This window comes from Mobula birostris, chromosome 2, assembly GCF_030028105.1.
Source record: "Mobula birostris isolate sMobBir1 chromosome 2, sMobBir1.hap1, whole genome shotgun sequence".
NCBI classification, from domain to species: domain Eukaryota; kingdom Metazoa; phylum Chordata; class Chondrichthyes; order Myliobatiformes; family Myliobatidae; genus Mobula; species Mobula birostris.
Genome location: NC_092371.1, coordinates 208669462 through 208690449, shown reverse-complemented (window position 1 = coordinate 208690449; position 20988 = coordinate 208669462). Strand labels below are relative to the sequence as shown.

General features: G+C 40.0%; 1 protein-coding gene across 15 annotated transcripts in view; it reads left to right on the top strand.

Moving 5' to 3' along the window:
• Positions 1–20988, top strand: part of dnmt3ab (DNA (cytosine-5-)-methyltransferase 3 alpha b) — a 514213-nt gene that overhangs the window by 434052 nt on the left and 59173 nt on the right. For all 15 annotated transcript variants that reach the window (XM_072251369.1, XM_072251365.1, XM_072251366.1 and 12 more), the window contains 4 exons: positions 5510–5693; positions 8384–8468; positions 14609–14754; positions 19728–19818. In XM_072251369.1, coding sequence (XP_072107470.1) covers positions 5510–5693; positions 8384–8468; positions 14609–14754; positions 19728–19818 — 506 coding nt within the window. The remainder of the gene's footprint in view (positions 1–5509; positions 5694–8383; positions 8469–14608; positions 14755–19727; positions 19819–20988) is intronic.

The window sequence follows — 20988 nt, the reverse complement described above, 5'->3', positions numbered from 1 at the left end:
CAAAGAGATGTACCACCATTCTAAAGTCCACCATGTGTGGGCTGAGACTGCCATCAAGCCACCACTGAAGCCTCAGCAGATCTTCATCTTCTGCTGGTACTTTAACCTTATGAAATATTGATTCAAATCTGCCATGATCACCACTGATACTTTTCTAAATCTGGTTATGAATCCAATCAGTGAGCTAGTATGATCTGGCCCCTGTAACAGCTGATTTAGTGATGTTCCCTGAAAAGTCACTCCACAGTCAAACACAATTCAGAGTTTCCCTTTTCTGCAGTGAACACCATGATGTAGAGTATACCAGACTTTTCCATCACTGTGTATCAGATCCTCTGCTGGCACTCTTTCGGCATAACCTTTGGAGATTACATCCTTCATGAAAGCTGTTTAATGGTATGAAATGACAAATCCTCCTTAATCCTTCTTCGTAGATTTGGAGCACTTTGTCCTGCAACCTTCTTGTTATTTGGCATGTCAACCTCCTCCTTTCATAAAGGAAAAACGTATCTGCTAGTGGCCATCCACCAGTCCTGCAGAATTTTTAACCAGCTCCATGAACTTGTCTTCTTTAGACAAACCAGGTCATTCATCCTGACTGCATTCAGGAAAGTTTGCTGTGAACCGCCACTGCCAAAGCCCATCCAAGTTCAAAGCTGAAATCCTGTTAACTGTCAGCTCTGGCTATGCACAGTCTCTTCTATCATCATTGTTTTCTTTTAATGGTCCATTTACAGTACAACCCAACATTGATCTAATTACCTAAGTCCCATTACTGACCTTGCAAATCACTGGCAACGGCTCCAATGCTAGACGCACATTCATCCCTGTCAGCAGCTCAATTTCCAACCAGTTTCTGGTAAATGGATTTATTTCAGGTGAGATCATCGCTGGGGACCCCTCTGTCATGGGATGTTCCCTCTGTAGGCAGGCATACATTCCCTGTGTATAGATGTTAGGTCGTTCACACTAGTTTTCACCATCTAAGTCAGCCACTTCCAATACTTATACAATGTACCTACTCACAACCTTCTCTTGACCCATGGTGTGTAAGAGAATGTGTATCCTTTTTCCTGTGCAGTTGAGCTTGTTCATGAGGCCCACTGTGCAGAGCACTGTTGTACTTCCTTGATCTAGGAAAGCATAAGTAACCACTGTCTTGGTACCCTTCTTAGACTTCACTTGTGCTTTTCAATCATGATCACCAGCCCCTATAAGACCATTGGATACCAAGGCACTACTCACTGTTGTGTCTGAATCGTTCTTGGCTTGTTTTGATTCTGCACCCATTTCATCAGAGTGAATATGAAGTATCTGGAATGTTTAAAACTGCATACCTTGCATGAAAGACACTTCCTGCAAACCTTGCTTATGTGTCCTGTACACATACAGCCAAAGCAGACACTGTTTTCCTTTAGGAAGGCAATCTTCTCACTACAAGCCCTTTTCTCCTTCTTAGAGTACAAATCCAATGTGTGTCCCTCGCAAAATAGACATATCTCTTTGGCTGATGAGGCCATTTCCTTTCCATTAGTTCCAGGTTTCGTTTTGGCTTTACTTCTCACAGTAGTGGCAAAACTGCTTCCTTTAGCCTTAGAATGAAGTTGTGTCTTAGTTTTGCTCACACCTTTGCTTACTGCCAGTGATGGAGCATCCTGATAATTCCCAACTGCTGGGTTAGAGCAACCTTTACTTGCCTTTCAATAAAATCAACAATGTCGGTGAAAGTAGTCTTAAGGTTGTGTCTTTCTTGCAGTTCACAGACCACCATCCTCCATATATCCCTAAGCATGACGGACAATTTCTCTATGGCAATCAATGTATTGGCAGGCATCACACTCAAAATGCTGGAAGAACTCAGCAGGCCAGGCAGCATCAAGAAAAAGATTACATTCGACATTTCGGCCCAAAATGTTGACCGTACTCTTTTCCTAGATGCTGCCTGGTCTGCTAAGTTCCTTCAGCATTTTGTGTGTGTTGCTTGGATTTACAGCATCTGCAGATTTTCTCGTTTGATATTCGCAGGTATGTCCAGCTCGCACATGTACTGCACTTCTGCCGTGGCATTGCAACAGCCTCTAAGAAAAAGACTATAATCTTGAAGCATTTTCACCTCTTCAGATTTGTTAGGTACCCAAGAAAGAACCTTTTGCATGTAGGCAGATGCAATTTTCTGTTCATTGCCAAAATATTCCTGTAGTAAAGCCTGAAGCCATGACATATCCTCTCTTAGGGTCAACATGCTAGCAACTTTTGACAAGTTTTCTAGAGCGACCCCTATTGTACTGTTCAAGGAGATAGAGACAATCACTCTGGCTGTCAGTCTTGCTTTTAACACTACTTTCAAAGGTCTTCATAAATGCATGATACTGTAATGGATCACCATCAAATACTTAAATCTCACTTTTCGGAAAAGATAAACTGCGTTGTTGTTGTGGCAATAAGGTTGTTACTTAATTTTGCTTCCTCAAGATATCAATAACACTATTTTGATTTGTATCATCTCAAACAAGATTGTTTCCATGCTGCAAGTGAATGTTCTCATGAGCACTTTGAGCTGTTGGATGTGACATAGGCTCAGAGTGCCTCTTTAGTGCAGGCTGAGAATAAACACCCTGAACTACTTCCTGGGGGTCTTGTTCATGTTTCCCAGACACTTGAGGAACAAATAAATCAGCATTGACATTGGGCGTTTTTGCTTATCTTTGGGTGTTTTCAATATAAGGATTCACATCATATGACTTGCAGCACTTTTAGCATTTGCCTCAGTTGAAGCCCTTAGCACTCTAACTTTAACCAAATATGCACCATAATTTTTCATGCAACTTAAGCTGCTCCTTCCTTTTCCATAGCTGTTCCTCTTGCTCTTCCAGCATGCAGAGGAGTTAGTTGATACAAAAGGTTTTCTTCCAGCAGCAAAGCTTCGAGAGCTTCCATTTGACACACTGTTGCTCAGTTTCAAATCAACTTGCAGGTCACTTGCTGTATGTGTAATCAAAACATGAATTTGAGAAAAAAGTATCTGTTGGAAGGTGAGAAACTCATTCACTTACTGCATCAACATTACCTTCAATGTAATATGTTTGGGTGAACCATTGTTTCACATCCTCTGTGAATGCACTGCTACAGCTATCAATGCTTGAGAAACATTCATTCAGTTTTTCCTGGTTGCCCTCGGAAAGCAAAGAGATCAGTATTTGATGTTGCTTAGCGACTGCTTTGTAGGGATTTGTCAAATTCTCAAGATGAGATTGCACTTGTAGGGCATTTCACTTATTGTTCAAAGGCCCTTATTTGATGGTATTAAACCTTTAATTTTGTTCACATTTGTTTTACATTCCTTTTGAAGACTTTCAATTCTACTCAGCAAAGCTTTGGCAGTGAGTTTAATTTCTCCTTTGCCAGCCCTGAATTTGGGGCCGCTGATGTCAGTCCCATGCTTTAATTCACTCATGTTACTTTCTCCTTATTGCGCAACTCACAACTAACTCTTTGTGTGCCCAAAGCACATTCGCAAAACGTTCAGTATTCCATTCAATAAATGTAGGCAACAAACGAATTGTCCATGTATCCAGAGCACTCAAACCAGACCAAGCAAACAGTATTCAATGTCGGCAACTGGGGCAATAGGGATATGGGGAGAAGGCAGGAGATTGGAGTTAAAAGGGAACATGGATCAGCCATGATGAAATGACAGAGCAGACTCGATGGGCCAAATGGCCTAATTCTGCTTCTATATCGTATGGTCTAATATTTCAACACTGTGTTCAAACTACACAGCATAAATCAACAAAAAGTCACAGATAATCTTACCACAAGTTGCTCCTGTTGCTGATATATTGTTCTCAGTGTTACAATTGCAGTTTCATCAACATGTCCAAGGCAATCCTTTGCCATAAACTGGTGTTCGTTTACCATAACTCTTTTTTGTTGACAAAAATGTAGTGGTTACTTGAAAACAAATGAAAACCAGGAAGAGACTGAGTGAGGGAATTGACACTATGTGACACACTGTCAAATAACTGGGTGCCAAGTTGAAAAAAAGTACGTTCAATTTTTTATTACAAAAGCAGCAAAGATGAGTGATCTTATATAGTGATATCAGAATTGCAAAGTAAATTAAATAAGCAATCACTGAAAAATTTCCAAACCCCTGCCCAGTCTCTACTTCTAACTAAATTAACAGCAACCAAGTGTGATCTGGTATGGAGAGGCTACTGCACAGGACCGAAAGAAGCTGCAGAAGTTGAAATTCTAGTTAGCTCCATCTTGGGCACTAGCCTACAAAGTACCCAGGACATCTTCAAGGAGCGGTGTCTCAGAAAGGCAGCGTCCATTATTAAGGACCTCCAGCACCCAGGGCATGCCCTTTTCTCACTGTTACCATCAGGCAGGAGATACAAAAACCTGAAGGCACACACTCAGCGATTCAGGAACAACTTCTTCCCCTCCGCCATCCGATTCCTAAATGGACATTAAAGCTTTGGACGCTACCTCAGTTTTTTTAATATACAGTATTTCTGTTTTGGCAGATTTTTTAATCTATTCACTATACATAATTGATTTACTTGTTTATTTATTTTTATGTTTTATTTATAATTATTACTGTTTTTTCTCTCTCTGCTATATTATGTATTGCATTGAACTGCTGCTGCTAAGTTAGCAAATTTCACATCGCATGCTGGTGATAATAAACCTGATTCTGATTCTGAATACATAACTATACTCAATTACTTCTACCACACCCCAACCCACGTGACAAATTACCATAACCCCTAATAAAGCACGCAACACAAAATAAAATACAGACAGACAAAAAATGGAATTATGGCTCCTGCAGGTAATAAAACAAAGATTTTGTTTAAACAATTCATGTTTCAATTTTTTTTTAATGATGCCTAATATGTCATTTGGGAACAACTGTAGTGCCTATATAATTCACCAGCGGTGTATGAACTCCAATTTCCAGCCTTGCCCCATTATGGTACTGCAATTTTGATTGAACAGTATTGAGAACTCTCTTTTATTAAAGAAACCAAGACTGGAAGGAAAGATATTATCATAGAGTCATTGATTGGTAGACTAATACAGCACCAGAAGGAAGTGACAGCAGCAAATAAAAATGGAATCTGTCATGGAAGAAATTTCAACTCAGAGGCTTCTAATGGTAGTTTAATTTCTCTGTTAAAAAGTATCAGAGAAATTTGCATTATTTGTGGGATTACAGCACTCAGTACTATGAAGACTATCATTCATTAATTTCTGTCCACAATATTTGCAAAGAGGACTTATTATTTTTCAAGAGTCAAATCTAATACCTTGACATTTAGAATTGCCACATCTGCAATTTATTATTTAAGTTGTTTTGAGCTTGTTCTTAAACAACTCAAATTCATTGGAAGGTTTAGCTGAGTCATTGGACTGGAAGTTTCTTCACCCACCGGAGTGGTGGCCGCCAACAATCTGATCCCTTCCTGTGGTGATGATGCCTGTTTTCTGTTGCGTGTAGATGTTTCTGTGTGGAATGTGTGGACCTACTGGTTGGACCAGGTGCTGCACAGGCAGCAATTAAAGAAGATCCCTGGAACTGTTACATGTGCAATCACAAAGAAATATTTGGACTGCTAAGACGGAGAGAGGATTGGCCAATTCGGCTCCAACAGTTTTTCGCTAATAACCATGACCAGGAATTTGTAAGTATTTGTTTATATGCTGTCTTGAAACTCTACCAAAACATTGTACAACTGGGTTGTTTGAGATGTTCGAAGTATGGGATGGTGTATAATGAAAGAAATGATTTCTCATTGGGGGGGTCTAGGGGAGAGTTAGGAAACGTTTTCACCCAAAATTTGGGTGAAGAAGTCTGGATCTGAAACTCCCTCCACCAAAGGAATTTCTTTAATTGCCAATGTAAAAACTGAGACAGCTTGTTTTTGATTGTTAAGTTGAGGTATTAATGATACAAGAACCAAACTGTGTAATTATTACAAAGCCAAGAAAGAAGGAAGAAGCTATTTTAGTGAATTTTGATGATAAGTCCGTCAAAGTTGAATAAATTGTAATTTATGCAAGTTGTAAAATGTAATTATTTTAAAGCGTTCGGCACGGACTAGAAGGGCTGAGATGGCCTGTTTCCATGCTGTAATTGTTATATGGTTATATCGTTATTAATTTTGTAGCATTCTTTATAACCTTCCTTTTATGATTTGCTCCTTTCAAGTAGCAAAGGGTAATAGGGCAGAGTGAACATGTTATCATTAATGTGATACCAAAAGTGTGAAAATAACTATTTACCACACTTGAATTATATAAAGGAATAGAAGTAAAGATAGATGGGGTTTAGTGAAACAGATAAAAACAGAAAAAAATATTAAAAATCAAGACTTACATCAGTGAATAGGAAATCTCATATCCTCAGATTTTAATTATTGCTGATTTCAAAACATTATTTGTATGTTTCTTTCCTTCGCATTTCTCTCCCTCTAAGTATTTATTCCCTTTTATTTTCTTTCTGCATTTGTCTGTCTATTAAGTATGGCAGCTGAGCTGACAGTTCATGGTTCATTCTTTGCTGGCCTTTATCATTTCTTCAGTCTGATTGATTAAGAGGATTTGAAGGAGCTTTTTTTTATTCACACAAGTCCAAGATGCTTTGTAATTGACATTCATTTATCTGGATAATTAGCAAATGGAGAACTCTCATTGCATAAGCTTATATTGCAAATCTAACGAATGACTTGTATTGATTGTTAGCCCCTCTGATAAAAAATCAAGCTATTAAGTTTTAGAAGCATATCATCAGATTATTATTTTGTGTCAAAACTATTATCAGGATGCTTGATGTGCAAGGCCTTTTTTCATTTGAAATGTTTCAATTTAAGATATAATTTAGGTTATTCAAGTGCTGAAAGGAATAGCTTGTACTCAGATGAAATGGCCTTTTAAGTTGCTTGTGAGAGGTCTTGAAGTCAATAAGTGGAAAGGCAGGCTATATGCCACGGTATTCATTTTCACAGAAATAAATCAGGAACCTTATGTGGATTTCCAGAAAGTGCATCAGGGTTTCATTTCTTTAGATCCGAAACATTTCTCCAAAGCTGAAGATAACCTGATTTACTTTCACATGCTGCAATTTCCTGAAGTTAGTTAATTGCTTTTGCAGAGTGAAGAAGAAATATTTAGTATCCTTTTTCGTCAAAGTATTTTCCTCTCACATCTGGTGAACGTGGGTGGGTTTCTCCTTTATTGTCTCTCATTATCTTTAAACCCACCCGTAATCCGGTGATCGTGGGTGGGTTTAAGGGTGACAAGAGACAATAAAGCCTTCTCCCAACCATGTACCTGAATGTGACAAGCTGAAATTTCTGGTTTTATCTGTTCCTATCTAATTTTCCTGATTTATATCAAAAGCAATTAAATAGTATATCACAAATATCAGATAAAATCCACTGTTCATGACATGATTCATGTGATGGATATCATTGATTCTCTGGTATGTACAGAGGATTCCAGTTAATTGGGACACATCAGGACCAGTACATTTTGACCCATTTAGCCGAAGTTTCATGGAAATTGAAAAATACCTAATAGTTACTGATGAAGAAATTAATCCAGTGTACACTGCTGCATTCTTTTGATTGACTGTAAATGAGCAAAATCAGTGCAGACACTTAATGCAGATAATGGACTGCCTTCATATAATGGTTTTGTCAATTGCATCCTCCAAATCATTTTTATTGTAGTGTTCAAAATGATTGTCGATACCTTCAAATTCTTTAAAGTGCCTAACTTGTTGAAGTCAAGAAATCATTTCATTGCTGGCATTTCCTAGTCTGAATGCTTGAAACTACGATCACCAAAACAGTTCTGAATTGCCTTACCGTTTAGTCCTCGCTATTAGTGAAAAAAGTGCTGTTTTTTGAGCAGAAACACATGCTAAATGACACTATTTTAAAAACTGTTTGTTTTAAGCATGGTGCAATGTCTTAACAGCCACATGCGACTGACACTAGTTAGAAACTGTTCAGCAATGATCTCCTGTCCCAATTAAGCAGCATAGTGTTCCAAATAAAGGAAGGGAATGCCGGCTATTTACTCAATTAGTTTTTGCTCTTTAAGAGTTGTCCTGATTAGCTGATGGCCCAATAACCGGAATCCACTGTATATGGCACCTAATTGTTATCGAGGTGCGTTGTACACCATACCTATCTCTATGCTTATTTGCACACAAATATAATAAACAATGCCGATTATTTGTATTACACAGGGAAATTAACACATCCAAGGGAAATCCATTCATGTAATCTGGTGGGTTAGTGGATTTTTTCTGAAGCACTTGCAGGGTTCTACAAATCTATAAATATTTATTTCTTTAAATTTTCAGGACCCACCAAAGTTGTATGCGCCCATTGCTGCCGAGAAGAGAAAACCTGTCCGAGTACTGTCACTTTTTGATGGCATTGCCACAGGTAGTGTATACAGCCAAGTGCTGGCATTAAGAAAACTGCACATTTTAAAGATAATATTTGATAAGTACTGACCTTTAACTTTTGTCTGACCTCCAGTTCGGAAAGAGATTTATAATGCATATAATTTCCAGCCTCTGCAATTCAAGGATTTGAAGTTTCCATATAAAAGGAATCCAACACTTTTGCAGTCGGAACAGCTGTTTTACTTCTGTTAATTTGCAACTTAAATAACTTTTCCAACTCTTCAAAATTCACTTGCTGAACTTGTGTAGCTGCTTTCTGTCAGCATCAATTTAATCTCCTCAAGTGCTGTAATCATGAAATTATAGAACTAGGTGGTTACCAGTTAACCTGAACATTTTTTTATATAAAGTTAAATTTATTTGGAAAGCCTATTGAATTAGAATCTTCAGTGAGATTTGCCAAAAAAACAATGCATCTGCAATTCTCACATTACAATTAGTTAATTTTGTCCACCATGCCTTTGGACTGGAATAGCATCTGATTAAGTGAATTTCTCAATAAGCAAAAACAGAGGCAAAATTGACATTTTACCAATTAGTAATTGGTATATGTAAATATACATTTATTTATTGTAACTACTTCATCTAACATAATGGTTACATACTGAAAAAGTTTGTTAGATATATAATTCATAACTGATTTAATTTTAAAATACAGGTAATTCTTGTCATTTACAGCTTTAGATAGTTATTAGAAATATGTACTGTATAATGAAACTGCATAATGAAAAATAATCCACCTAGAAAATTGGGATAGATATTTTAACTTTATGAATGAATAAGCATTATGACCTGCCTAAAATGCACCAGCTCAGTTCATTAATTGAATAAATTGCAAGAAGCAGGTTTCCTGCCATGATTTTTAAACATGTATGATTTCCTGAACTCCTAAAGCTGAAAAGGGCTCTGCATGAATAGTTTAACAAGTAAGTGCCCTGCCCTTACAAGTCAGGAAGAATCACCACCTTATCACAGCTTATACTCAGTCAATTGACCTCACCACTGGCAGTACATAAGAGCACTATGCTTGAATGAGAAAACATGCTGGAACTGACCCGATGGGCTGAAAAGCCTAATTCTGCTCCTATGTCTTACAGTCTTAACATGTTCTCGTAAGCATATTCAGCAGTGCTCTGTTTTGAATGCCTTGTGTGTGGTCTGTGGCTGAAGCATTATTAGACCTAAGTATGGACACATACATTGATAATAGCAGGTGAAGTATCACAAGGTGAACAGCAAGAAACCTGCATCTAAGTGACTACCCTCAGGAGAGCAGAAGATAAAATTGTCAATGGAATTAAGAGATGTCAAAATGAAGCTATAGAAGATTATAAAGCCAAAATAGAGAAGCTATATGGATAGAATCAGAAGAACTGAAGATTTGGAACACTTCAACAGAGAAGTTGCTGAGTTAAAGCAATTAACAACCATTGTCCCATTCCCATTCCTCTATCATTTTCCAGTTGTCTACTCTGGACATCTAAGTGAAGCAAGAGGCTCACTACTTGATGCAAATGGTGTCCACAGCCTCGATTACAGTTTAACTGATATCTGGATAAATGTCCATTATGGAAGATCAATAATAGAAATTCCCATTGCAGCAGAGGAGACAAGTATATCATAAAATATATTATAGCCCAGGGAAACTTGGGATGCTTTGAACAGGTCACCCTCTAGGCCTCCTGATTTTGTGCTTGCCCAGAGTTGGCGACTTCATTGGACATTTGGATTGAAGAATGCACTTTGTGAATGAGGCCTTGAAAAAGGACCTGATCTCCCACTGACCACCTATCCCCTTTCAAAGGTTCAAAGATCCAATTCAATGTCGGAGAAATGTATACAATATACATCCTGAAATGCTTTTTCTTCGCAAACATCCATGAAAACAGAGAAGTGCCCCAAAGAATGAACGACAGTTAAACGTGAGAACCCCAAAGTCCCCCCTCCCGCGTGTAAGCGGCAGCAAGCCACAATTCCCCCTCCCCCCACCAGCAAAAAAAAGCAAGCATCTGCACCACCACCGAGCACAAGCATGAGCTAGGCAATAGCAAAGACACAGACTTGCAGTTACCCCAAAGACTTTGCATTTTATCTGGCATCCGACAAACCACAGGCTCTCTCACTCCCTGATAAGTGAGAGGGAGGTGTCCCCCATTTTCACAGCGAGTGGGGAGACATAACAACAACCCGCTGGTTTACGATGTTGAAAGTCCGTTTCGTCACTTTTTATGAGCTCTGTGCCTGAAGATCGCAAGGATCTCGGAACTTCGGGCATACAGTGAAAGATTTTTCGGCCCCCCCGCCCCCCGACAACACATGAGTCTTCTGCCGTGACATCGACCCTCGATCCACCCGTCTCCAGAGCCCCGAGATCTTAGGCTTCCAACTACGAGCAGGACTCTTAGGCCGAACCATTGGCATGTCGGATAACGGCCAGACCTGAAATCCCGAGAATGGGTCCCATTCCCGCAAAGAACCAAAGTCTGCACGTAACTCCAGATCAGGGTCTTCAAAAGAACTATGAAAGGGAAAAATAAAGATATTAAAGATATCATTGATGAAGGTAGAGCGGTAGATGTAGAGTATATGGATTTCAGCAAGGCATTTGATAAGGCTTATTGAGACAGTAAGGAGGCATGGGATCCAAGGGGACATTGTTTTGTGGATCCAGAACTGGCTTGCCCACAGTAGGCAAAGAGTGGTTGTAGATGGGTCATATTCTGCATGGAGGCTGGTGACCAGTGGTGTGCCTCAGGGATCTGTTCTAGGACAGATTGTGATTTTTATAAATGACCTGGATGAGGAAGTGGACGAATGGGTTAGTAAATTTGCTGATGACACAAAGGTTGGAGGTGTTGTTGATAGTGTGGAGGGCTGTCAGAGGTTACAGTGGGACATTGATAGTTTGCAAAACTGGGCTGAGAAGTGGCAGATGGAGTTCAAACCAGAATAGTGTGAAGTAGTTCATTTTGGTAGGTCAAATATGATGGCAGAATATAGAGATGGTAGAAATGGTAAGACTCTTGGCATTGTGAAGGACCAGAGGGATCTTGGGGTCCAAGTCCATAGGACACTCAAAGCTGCTGCGTAGGTTGATTCTGTGGTTAAGAAGGCATACAATGCATTGGCCTTCACCGATTGTGGGATTGAATTTAGGAGCTGAGAGGTAATGTTGCAGCTATATAGGACCCTAGTCAGACCCCACTTGGAGTACTGTGCTCAGTTCTGGTGGCCTCACTAAAGGAAGGATGTGGAAGCCATAGAAAGGGTGCAGAGGGGATTTTCAAGGATTGGGGAGCATGCCTTATGAGAATAGGTGACTGAACTCGGCCTTTTCTCCTTGGAGTGACAGAGGATAAGAGGTGACCTGTTAGGGGTGTATAAGATGATGAGAGGCATTGATCGTGTGGATAGTCAGAGGCTTTTCCCCAGGGCTGAAATGGCTATCATGAGAGGGCATAGTTTTAAGGTGCTTGGAAGTAGGTACAGAGGAGATGTCAGGGATAAGTTTTTTACACAGAGAGTGGTGAGTGCGTGGAATGGGCTGCCGGCAACGGTGGTGGAGGCGGATACATTAGGGTCTTTTAAGAGACTCCTGGATAGGTACATGGAGTTCAGAAAAATAGAGGGCTATAGGTAACCCTAGTTAATTTCTAAGGTAAGGACATGTTCGGCACATCTTTCTGGGCCAAAGGGCCTATATTGTGCTGTAGGTTTTCTATGTTCTGTTGTCTATTAAAGATGGAAATAGAGCTTTTTCTGAAGATGCGAGCAAAGGAGTCACCGTTTAGCGCCATCTAAACTCCGACTTCAGATCGTCCACCCCAGATTGCTAAGACTTTCCCCGGTGAGTGAAGGATGAGGAAAAATTTAGAAGGAAGTTACAGAAAAAGAGCTGAGAGATAGAAATCCATCCTTCATCAGAAGCAGAGTAGATTTGGTAAGATGTAACTAGCCCTAAAATCTTACAGTTCTTCGGCTGTGTGGAGTTGCTGCTGCTGCTGCATCTCCACGTCTGCGTTTGTCAGGCACACTTCCTTACCTGATCTTTCCGAGGGGATACCTGTTCCTCTCTTATGAGATACTCTTCCTAGTCATGATTTTGGCATCATCAGGGGCTAGAATGTGACAAGTCATCATTACCTAATATACGTGGTATTTATTTGAGTTGAGTTTCAAATTCATTGTGTCTTCATGTTTTAGTGGTGACAGATCTTTAGTTCTTCTGTAGTGTCTGATTTCTGGCCACCTTCAGTTGTCATCTTACTCCTTATTCTGGACTTACGGTTCTAGTAGACTTCCTTCGCAGTGACTGAAGTTCTGGTTAATCTATTCATAATTTTCTACGCAGAAATATTTGATACCACTTACCCTTAGAAATTTTATAACTAGAGACACAATTCTGAGCAATTTGTCACCTTCAGCATCTCCTTGGTCACCTTCATTGCCTTTCTCTTTCTCTTTCTCTGTAAAAAGTCAGATGATGTTGTTCAGTTATCTGCTAGCCCTCTGAGGAACTCACAAAATTGTCTGCTGTGAATTGTGACCCATTATCTATAATCAGCATGCCATATCTCTCAGAGTCCTTTGTGTTTGCAAATGGCTGTCATGACTGGGTGCTTTCAAAAAAGTTCACTCCCCAGAAATTTGTAAAATAACCCATTGTCACCAGATACATTTCACTTTCTAGATGAAACAGATCTAACTTGAATTAGCCCTGACCAGTAGGTACTTGCAATCCTCTCAGTCACCACTTTACCGATGTGAAGAGTGAATGCCTTTGGTTACATGATAGTTTTATAGTTGGGAAGCAAATTCACCTCTGAACGTCAGGCTACCTTGAACACCTAACATATCTTTCATAGAAGTGTGGTCTGAAAACATGCTCTCTTCCCTTCCTGTCTGAATGACTCACTTCAGACACAACATTTTTATCATCTCACAGCTTTTTTCAAACACCAGTACTTAAAGGTTAAGAGTTTATAATATGTCTTGTCATGTTGATTTTCTCAAGCTCAGAAACACAGCATCCTGTGCCCTTAAGGTAGGCTCAGAAAAGCATATCAGTTACATACCTCCCATTGACCAAACATTAGCAACCCTGTACATTGTACACATATAATCCTCTGTAGCTCTTCAATCCTCTATGGAAATGCTAAGTAGAAGATTTCCAAGGGAATTTGCCTTTTGTGTATTGGTGAAGCTTTTGCAGACCAATGGTGGCAGCAAATAGCTTGTTGACTAATTAAGGACAACATGAAATGCTGAAATTGCTAAAGTCTTATGTTTGTGGATAAATAAAACAAGTTGTGCTGCTAAGTCACCTGATAACTGGAACTCCAAAGTGTATCTGTTAGAGCTTTTTATCCTACATTTTGCTGAGTAGTTTTAATTCTAGTGAAATATTATGGAAAAAAATTACCAAAAAAAGTTCACACTAAGTTCATCCCTATCAGGATGTTTTATCAATAATTTTAGGTTGTTATTGCATAAAAAATTTGAACTTTAACTGAAAAGTAGATGATGGGACTCAAAGTAGATCTTCTTAATTTTAAAATTAATAGATGAATAGTGACTGTCTTGACAAGAGGAGATGATCCCCATTGTTACTCAGCTTCAACAATGGCTATGGAAACAAATCGACTCCAAGGGTGTGAATCTCTGCACATTTATCTAGATTTGATTAACACCTCAAGCATCAGAAACTGATACAATCAGTTAAATCATTCCTATCTGTTTCTCAGGGATGTAAGTGTGGATTTGAGGATAGAGACTTTGCTGGTAGTTTTTAATGCAATTTTTCTATTAATGTTGTTTATTTTTTAAGCTTGTTGGGAGGCAGAAGAGATTTGACCCACATAAGGCTGATGTCTAATCAGAGATATTAAAATAAATTCAGAATTACAAACGTGGTGAAATTGTTTTTTTTAAGTGAAAGCTGTGCTCTGTAAAAATTGATGACAAAGCCAAAAACAGTTTTTGACAAATTGTGCATTTACTAAGATTTGCTGGTGCAAGCTAGAGCAATACCTTTGCAACATCATTGAAAAGTGAATTTAAAAATAGGCTGAACCTTTTTCATTCTTTTCCGTTTAATCTATCTTCGTCTATTTGCAGGGCTGCTAGTTCTAAGGGATTTGGGGATCCAAGTGGAACGCTACATTGCATCCGAAGTCTGTGATGATTCCATCACAGTGGGTATGGTCCGACACCAGGGGAAGATCATGTATGTGGGAGATGTTCGAAATGTTACTCGAAAACATGTACGTGAATACTTTCGAATATTGATTCCATGCATCTGTATCTGGAAGTAAATTCTATGCAGATCAGTATTTACTAAAAAAAAATAGATTTGGTTTTACAAGTATTTTCAAATATAATTTAAATATCTGATGCAGGTTGCAGCTTCAATATTCTTTTAATGCTTTATTCTAAAGCAAAATTGAACAACATCTTAAGGCAGGTGACTAAAAAGATTAGGCTAAGATACTAGGTGTGCAAGAGAGTATTAAGGAGGAAATTTCAGAGGTTAGTACTGAAGTAGCTCTGGTATTGTTCATTGAAATTTCATTTACAAATTTGAAGAACATCTGATGTACTCTAAGTCAAACTGAGCAAATTAATAATACTGCTTGCATTTTGTGGTTTATTAAAATATTAGATTAGATTAGATTAGATTATCAGGACACACTGTCCTCTTTTATTGTCATTTAGTAATGCATGCATTAAGAAATGATACAATGTTTTTCCAGAATGATATCACAGAAACTCATGACAAACCAAGACTGAAAAACTGACAAAAACCACATAATTATAACATATAGTTACAACAGTGCAAAGCAATACCGTAATTTGATAAGAACAGGCCATGGGCATGGTAAAGTCTCGAAGTCTCTCGAAAGTCCCATCACCTCACGCAGACGGTAAACCAACAGCGCCGCAAACTTGCCGATGCAGCATCCTGGAAGCATCCGACCACAGTCCGACTCCGAGTCCATCTGAAAATTCCGAGCCTCCGACCAGCTCTCCGACACCGAGCACTGAAAACTGAGCACCATCTCTGCCGAGCGCTTCAACCCCGGCCCCGGCAACAGTCAATAGGCAAGGCCGAGGATTTGGGGCCTTCCCCTCTGGAGATTCTCGATCACACAGAAGCAGTGGCAGCAAAGCAAACATTTCGGAAGTTTCTCCAGATGTTCCTCCGTGTTTCTTCACGTCTGTCTCCATCAAATCAGGAGAGTGCACAGCATCCTACTTCACAGATACGATATCATTTGGAACGGCCGGGCGCACTGTGTCACGCCGCCATCTTCTTCTCCCTCCTCTTATTTATTTGATAATATATAATATTTAATTGATAATGAAAATTAAATGATTTTGAAATAGGATGAACAGCATATAAATTACTCCAAATCCAAAAAACAACCCAATTGTCCTAAATTGGATTTCTTTGAATTTCAGATTTGTTTTGGAGCTCAAGCATTATCAAGACCCTTGTGGGAGAGAAAGATATGAGATAAATCATTATTTAAAACTGTCTAACGTGGCGATTAGATGCCTCCATTCTCAAGTAATTTGCTCAAGAAACTTTAAGGTGAATTGAAATAATTGTAATTTTGATACTCCACATATGGCAGGTGACTGTTAGCTCCTTGTACATTAGTTAATCCAAGTTTGCAAGAACTCAGACCAGAGATCAAGATTATCTTCAGCCTGTATTTATTATGAAAAGCATTGTTCATACCAGGAAGTAAAAATGAAGGTAAACATCCGTAATCTGTTCAGGATACTGAAAGCATATTGCAGAATCACGCTATTTTGGTAGAAAAAGACAGAGTAGGACAGAAGTACTCGCAACAGGAGACCATATGTGCTCAGGCTGCTCAGGGAGCAGTTGCTGGAACTTCAATGATGAAGAATGTGTCAGAGCTTCATTAAGAAAAGCCTACCTGGAAACTGCCACCTGTTCAGCCATGATTGCAACATCAGAACAAGAAGAGAACTGCGTTGCCAGTAGCTCGCAAGGTGATTGTGGCTATGAACCTTTATTCATCGGACTCCTCACACAGGAACTGATACAGACAGTGTATCCCAATTTGCTTTCCACTGCTATTTTGAGGACTCAGGCTGAAAGAAAACTAGCTATATAGCTTTTATTCTTGACAGTGAAAAAAAGATAAAGTAGGCATGCAGTGTTTCAAGAATTGCTTGGCTCCCCACAGTGTGGGATCCCATACACTGGAGACTTGTTGCTTATCAGCAATTCTGAAATGCACCAAAGCTGAAAGGAACTTCACTCCTTCACTAACCATCTGGTGTGTGGCCACACCTTGTGGATCAATGTTCAGTATCAATGCAGACTGCACTTCAGAGGAGCACGACTCTTGGTTGACAGTGGTCATCTGTTGATGGTGCAGCTTGTGACTGCAGAGTGCCCACAAAGATGCAGTGAAAGGCACACTAGCACACACTTTAATAGAGCTGACCACTGGAACAGGGAGGAAAAGCTGGTCCGTCATCAGGACCTCAGTGGTGGAGCTCCAGCGTGTTTGGCACATTGAAGTCAAGGTTCCTGGTTTTCTGCTGTGGGCAGCATAACTTCTTCATAATGAAGGCACAGCCATAGCCGCCAATCAGCTTTTCTGTTCTTATCTGGCTGCCTGCCAATCATGCCTGACAATGATACAAGTAAACACAACCCCAATTCCCATTCCTCTACTTCCTTCTGAAGTTGAGCATCACTTTGACTCCTGGCCTGTAGTCCCCAACCCACCCTGTGTGGCCATCTGTTGCCATAATGATGCCTCCAGTCATGACGTGCCTGCAGCAAGGTCACTATCGAGCATCCCCGGAACTTCTCTCTCAACAGGTATCTCTCCCTCTCGGTTGGAAGTCTTAACTTTTAATGTGATCTCCAATTTATGTTGGTGCCGACTGAAAGTAGGTATTATCTTGTACACAATTGATACCAGGAAAACAGAAATGGATTTGAAAAAATGATTGTCATCCAATCTCATTTTTATCGACAAAAATATCCATTGCTGCTTTTTAAATGCTAATTTTTTATTCTTTCAACACTTGCAGTATATTTTTTGTGAAGTGTGTGCGGCCAAATAATCCCAAGCTATTCCTGATCTGCTGCTCTGAATTATTTGTCAACATTTCGTCTGACTTCTTTGCCAATTCCCCTCCTCTTCAGTAGGTACCTTTCTGTTGATGGAGCCTGGTTTTGGACACTGTAAGAACCATGATTCTTATATCATATCACAATGAGACATGAGTACTTTTACATCACACCAAATCTTCATGTGCTATATGATTAGATTTCAGTGGGGAAAAAAATGAAAGGAAAGTTGTGGACTTAACATTGTGGATGGCGGTCTCTGATTGTCCAAGCAGTTGATCTGCTAACAGATGAAAGCCACCAAATCTGCAATCGTACGCCAAGGAAAATCAATCACACATAAACAAGCCTTCAGAGCAAATGTAATATCATGGAGATACAACATGGAGACAATCTTTACAGCCCATCAAGTGCACATTGATTATTAACCACCTATTACATTGATTCTGCGTTAATCACATTTCCTTCTCATTAACCGCTTCAGTTTCTGCTACTTATTTACATACCTGGGCCAACTTACAGGAATTAATAAAGCTACCAGCCAGCACATCTTTGGGACATGAAAGGTAAGTGGAGCTTCTGAAGGAAGCTCACACATTCACAAGGAGAACATGCGAAGTGCACCGAGGCAGGATCCATGGGCATCTCTGACCCTGTGAAGCAGCAGCTCTGTTGACTGTGCTACATTGCAGCCCTGCTGCTTTATTGTAAGGAAAAAGAGGTTCTGTCTGGTGTACACCAGCACTGGAAACCAGCTTCAGATATATTCAACCGAACTTAAAATCTTGCCCTTCGAAGCAAATCTCCCTTGGATCTCACTTTCATTCCATAGGTGCAACCAAAGGCCCAACACCCCTACACACTGAGCTGCACAGTGCCTCCAACAGTCATTAGGAACTTTCAGCATCCCTGATGGTCCACTCAGCTTTCTAAACACCAGGCCTCCCTGACTGACACCTCTCTCTTCTTCAAATCACACTCCTGGAACCCATGAATAGAAATCCTGATTTAGTTGTCAGGGGACCTGCACTCTCCCCAGTGCAGAACATTTGTAGAAAGGTGTCTGATGTGAAAGGCTGGTGCAACTGCATTGGAATACTACTTGTGCCCAGTAGAATTATGCAGCAGGTGGCCCTCAAACTAAAAAAGAAAAATAGCAATAGAAACATAGAAAAACTACAGCACAATACAGGCCCTTCGGCCCGCAAAGATGTGCCGAACATGTCCTTACCTTAGAAATTACCTAGGATTACCCATAGCCCTCTATTTTTCTAAGCTCCATGTACCTGTCCAAGAGTCTCTTAAAAGACCCTATTGTATCTGCCTCCACCACCATCGCCAGCAGCCCATTCCATGCACTCAGCACTCTCTGTGTAAAAAAACTTACCCCTGATAGTCTCCTCTGTAGCTACTTCCAAGCACCTTAAAACTGTGCCCTCTCGTGCTAGCCATTTCAGCCCTGGGAAAAGCCTCTGACTATCCACATAATCAATGCCTCTCATCATTTTATACACAAGAAAATTAATTACAGTACTGTGTAAGAGTCTTGAGCATATATTTACAGCTAGGGTGCCTAAGACTTTTGCAGAGTACTGTATTTGTCAGTGTGGAACAGCAAGTGAGTTTGTAAGCAGCACATATGAATGCTGGAGGAACTCAGCAGGCCAGGCAGCATCAATGGAAAAAAGTAAACATTCAACATTTCGGACCGAGGTCCTTCATCAGGCCAAAACGTCGACTGTTTACTCTTGTCCATCGATGCTGCCTGGCCTGCTGAGTTCCTCCAGCATTTTGTGTGTGTTGATCCAGCATCTACAGATTTTCTCTTGTTTTGTGAAGCGAGTTTGTAAATCTGATGGGAGCAAAGGATGTTGGGAATGGCGAGGGGGGAGCATCATGGTCGGGATGTGGGACAGGTGACAGAGAAGGAGTGCTAAAGGCTGGGGGTGGTGCAGGTACATATATATATACTCACACACACAGCTAAAACTTGATATAAGTGAATCAGTAAGCTTACACAGCTGTATCTAATTAAATGGACTTGATAACAGAGGTATTTAATGAAAGCTCAATAATTATGGTTGGAAATTGTATTGTCTTTTTTTCCTTCAGCTATTGGAGTGGGGTCCATTTGACCTGGTTATTGGTGGAAGTCCTTGCAATGATCTCTCCATTGTGAATCCTGCCAGAAAAGGACTGTATGGTGAGTAATTGTAATGATTAGCAATTGTTCAGCTCATTTTTGGCCCACCAATCTGAATTATGTGTTATCAGTCTCCCAACTTTTAGCTTAGTCAATGGCTTGATTAATTTTCTTTTCAGTTTTTTGTTTTTTTTTCACAGTTTTCTTCATGGGGTATATTCCAAAATTTAGTTCCCATCATTTGAGTGGCAGGGGTTCTGATTGTAGCATAATTCATGACATTTAGCAAAATGGCAAAGGCAGTAATGAGCGCAGAACTTGCAGAAAGTGCAAGTTTTGTTTGTAAAGTCAGTCCCAGAGAAAAGTTGATTTGATGGGACGATGGCGAGGCTGGATGGTCAGAATCCAGATCATATCATGAGTTAGGAAAGCATGGGAAACCCCACAAGAGGAGTCATCACAACCTCCCATACCCTGTAACAGGATCCACAGTTACATGCATGCTTCTCTGTGATGAGTAAGTAGTCTACTTGGTATGTAGATTTTCTGGAGGTTAATCACTGGAGTTTGAAAAGTCAGGAGAATATGAGCAATGACCACTTGCAGCCTTGGTCATCCTTCACGAAAAGGAGTGGGATAAAAAGGCCCACAACACAGGGACACCTGGAGACAAAGGACAGGAAGTCTTATTCTACAATCGGCTTTCATTCAGCATGTCTCTATTGTTAAAGTGACCAGGGAACATGACTGTGCGTCAAAGGTCAGTCAGATATCAGCCACATTACTAATAGTAGTAAAGTCACCACTTCGCTGAGTTGCTCCACTAGACGTACTGGAGGTATTACATACATTTCCCACCACTACGTTATGAAAGCTCTGTATTCATGGAGAGTTGAATTCAATGTCTGCCTCTTGGTTGAAGAGAGGCAGGCAGGGTAAGATCTGGGATTTGGAGATCATGAGCTTCTCAGCAGTATAGCGACTGGATTTACATCACCTTAGGAGATTGCGCAAAACAAACTCACTTCTATGAAGAAGAAATCTGAATCATTCCTTCCTTGACAATAAAGTAGCTTTTTCTACACGTAACTAGACTTGGATAACCCAGCATGAGACCTGAAGTAGCAAGTAACATTTACATTACAGAATTACTTGGTGGTAACATGGCCCAACGAGAGAGGAGCTAACAACCTCCCCTTGAATGCAACTGCAAAATCTTTGCTGAATCCG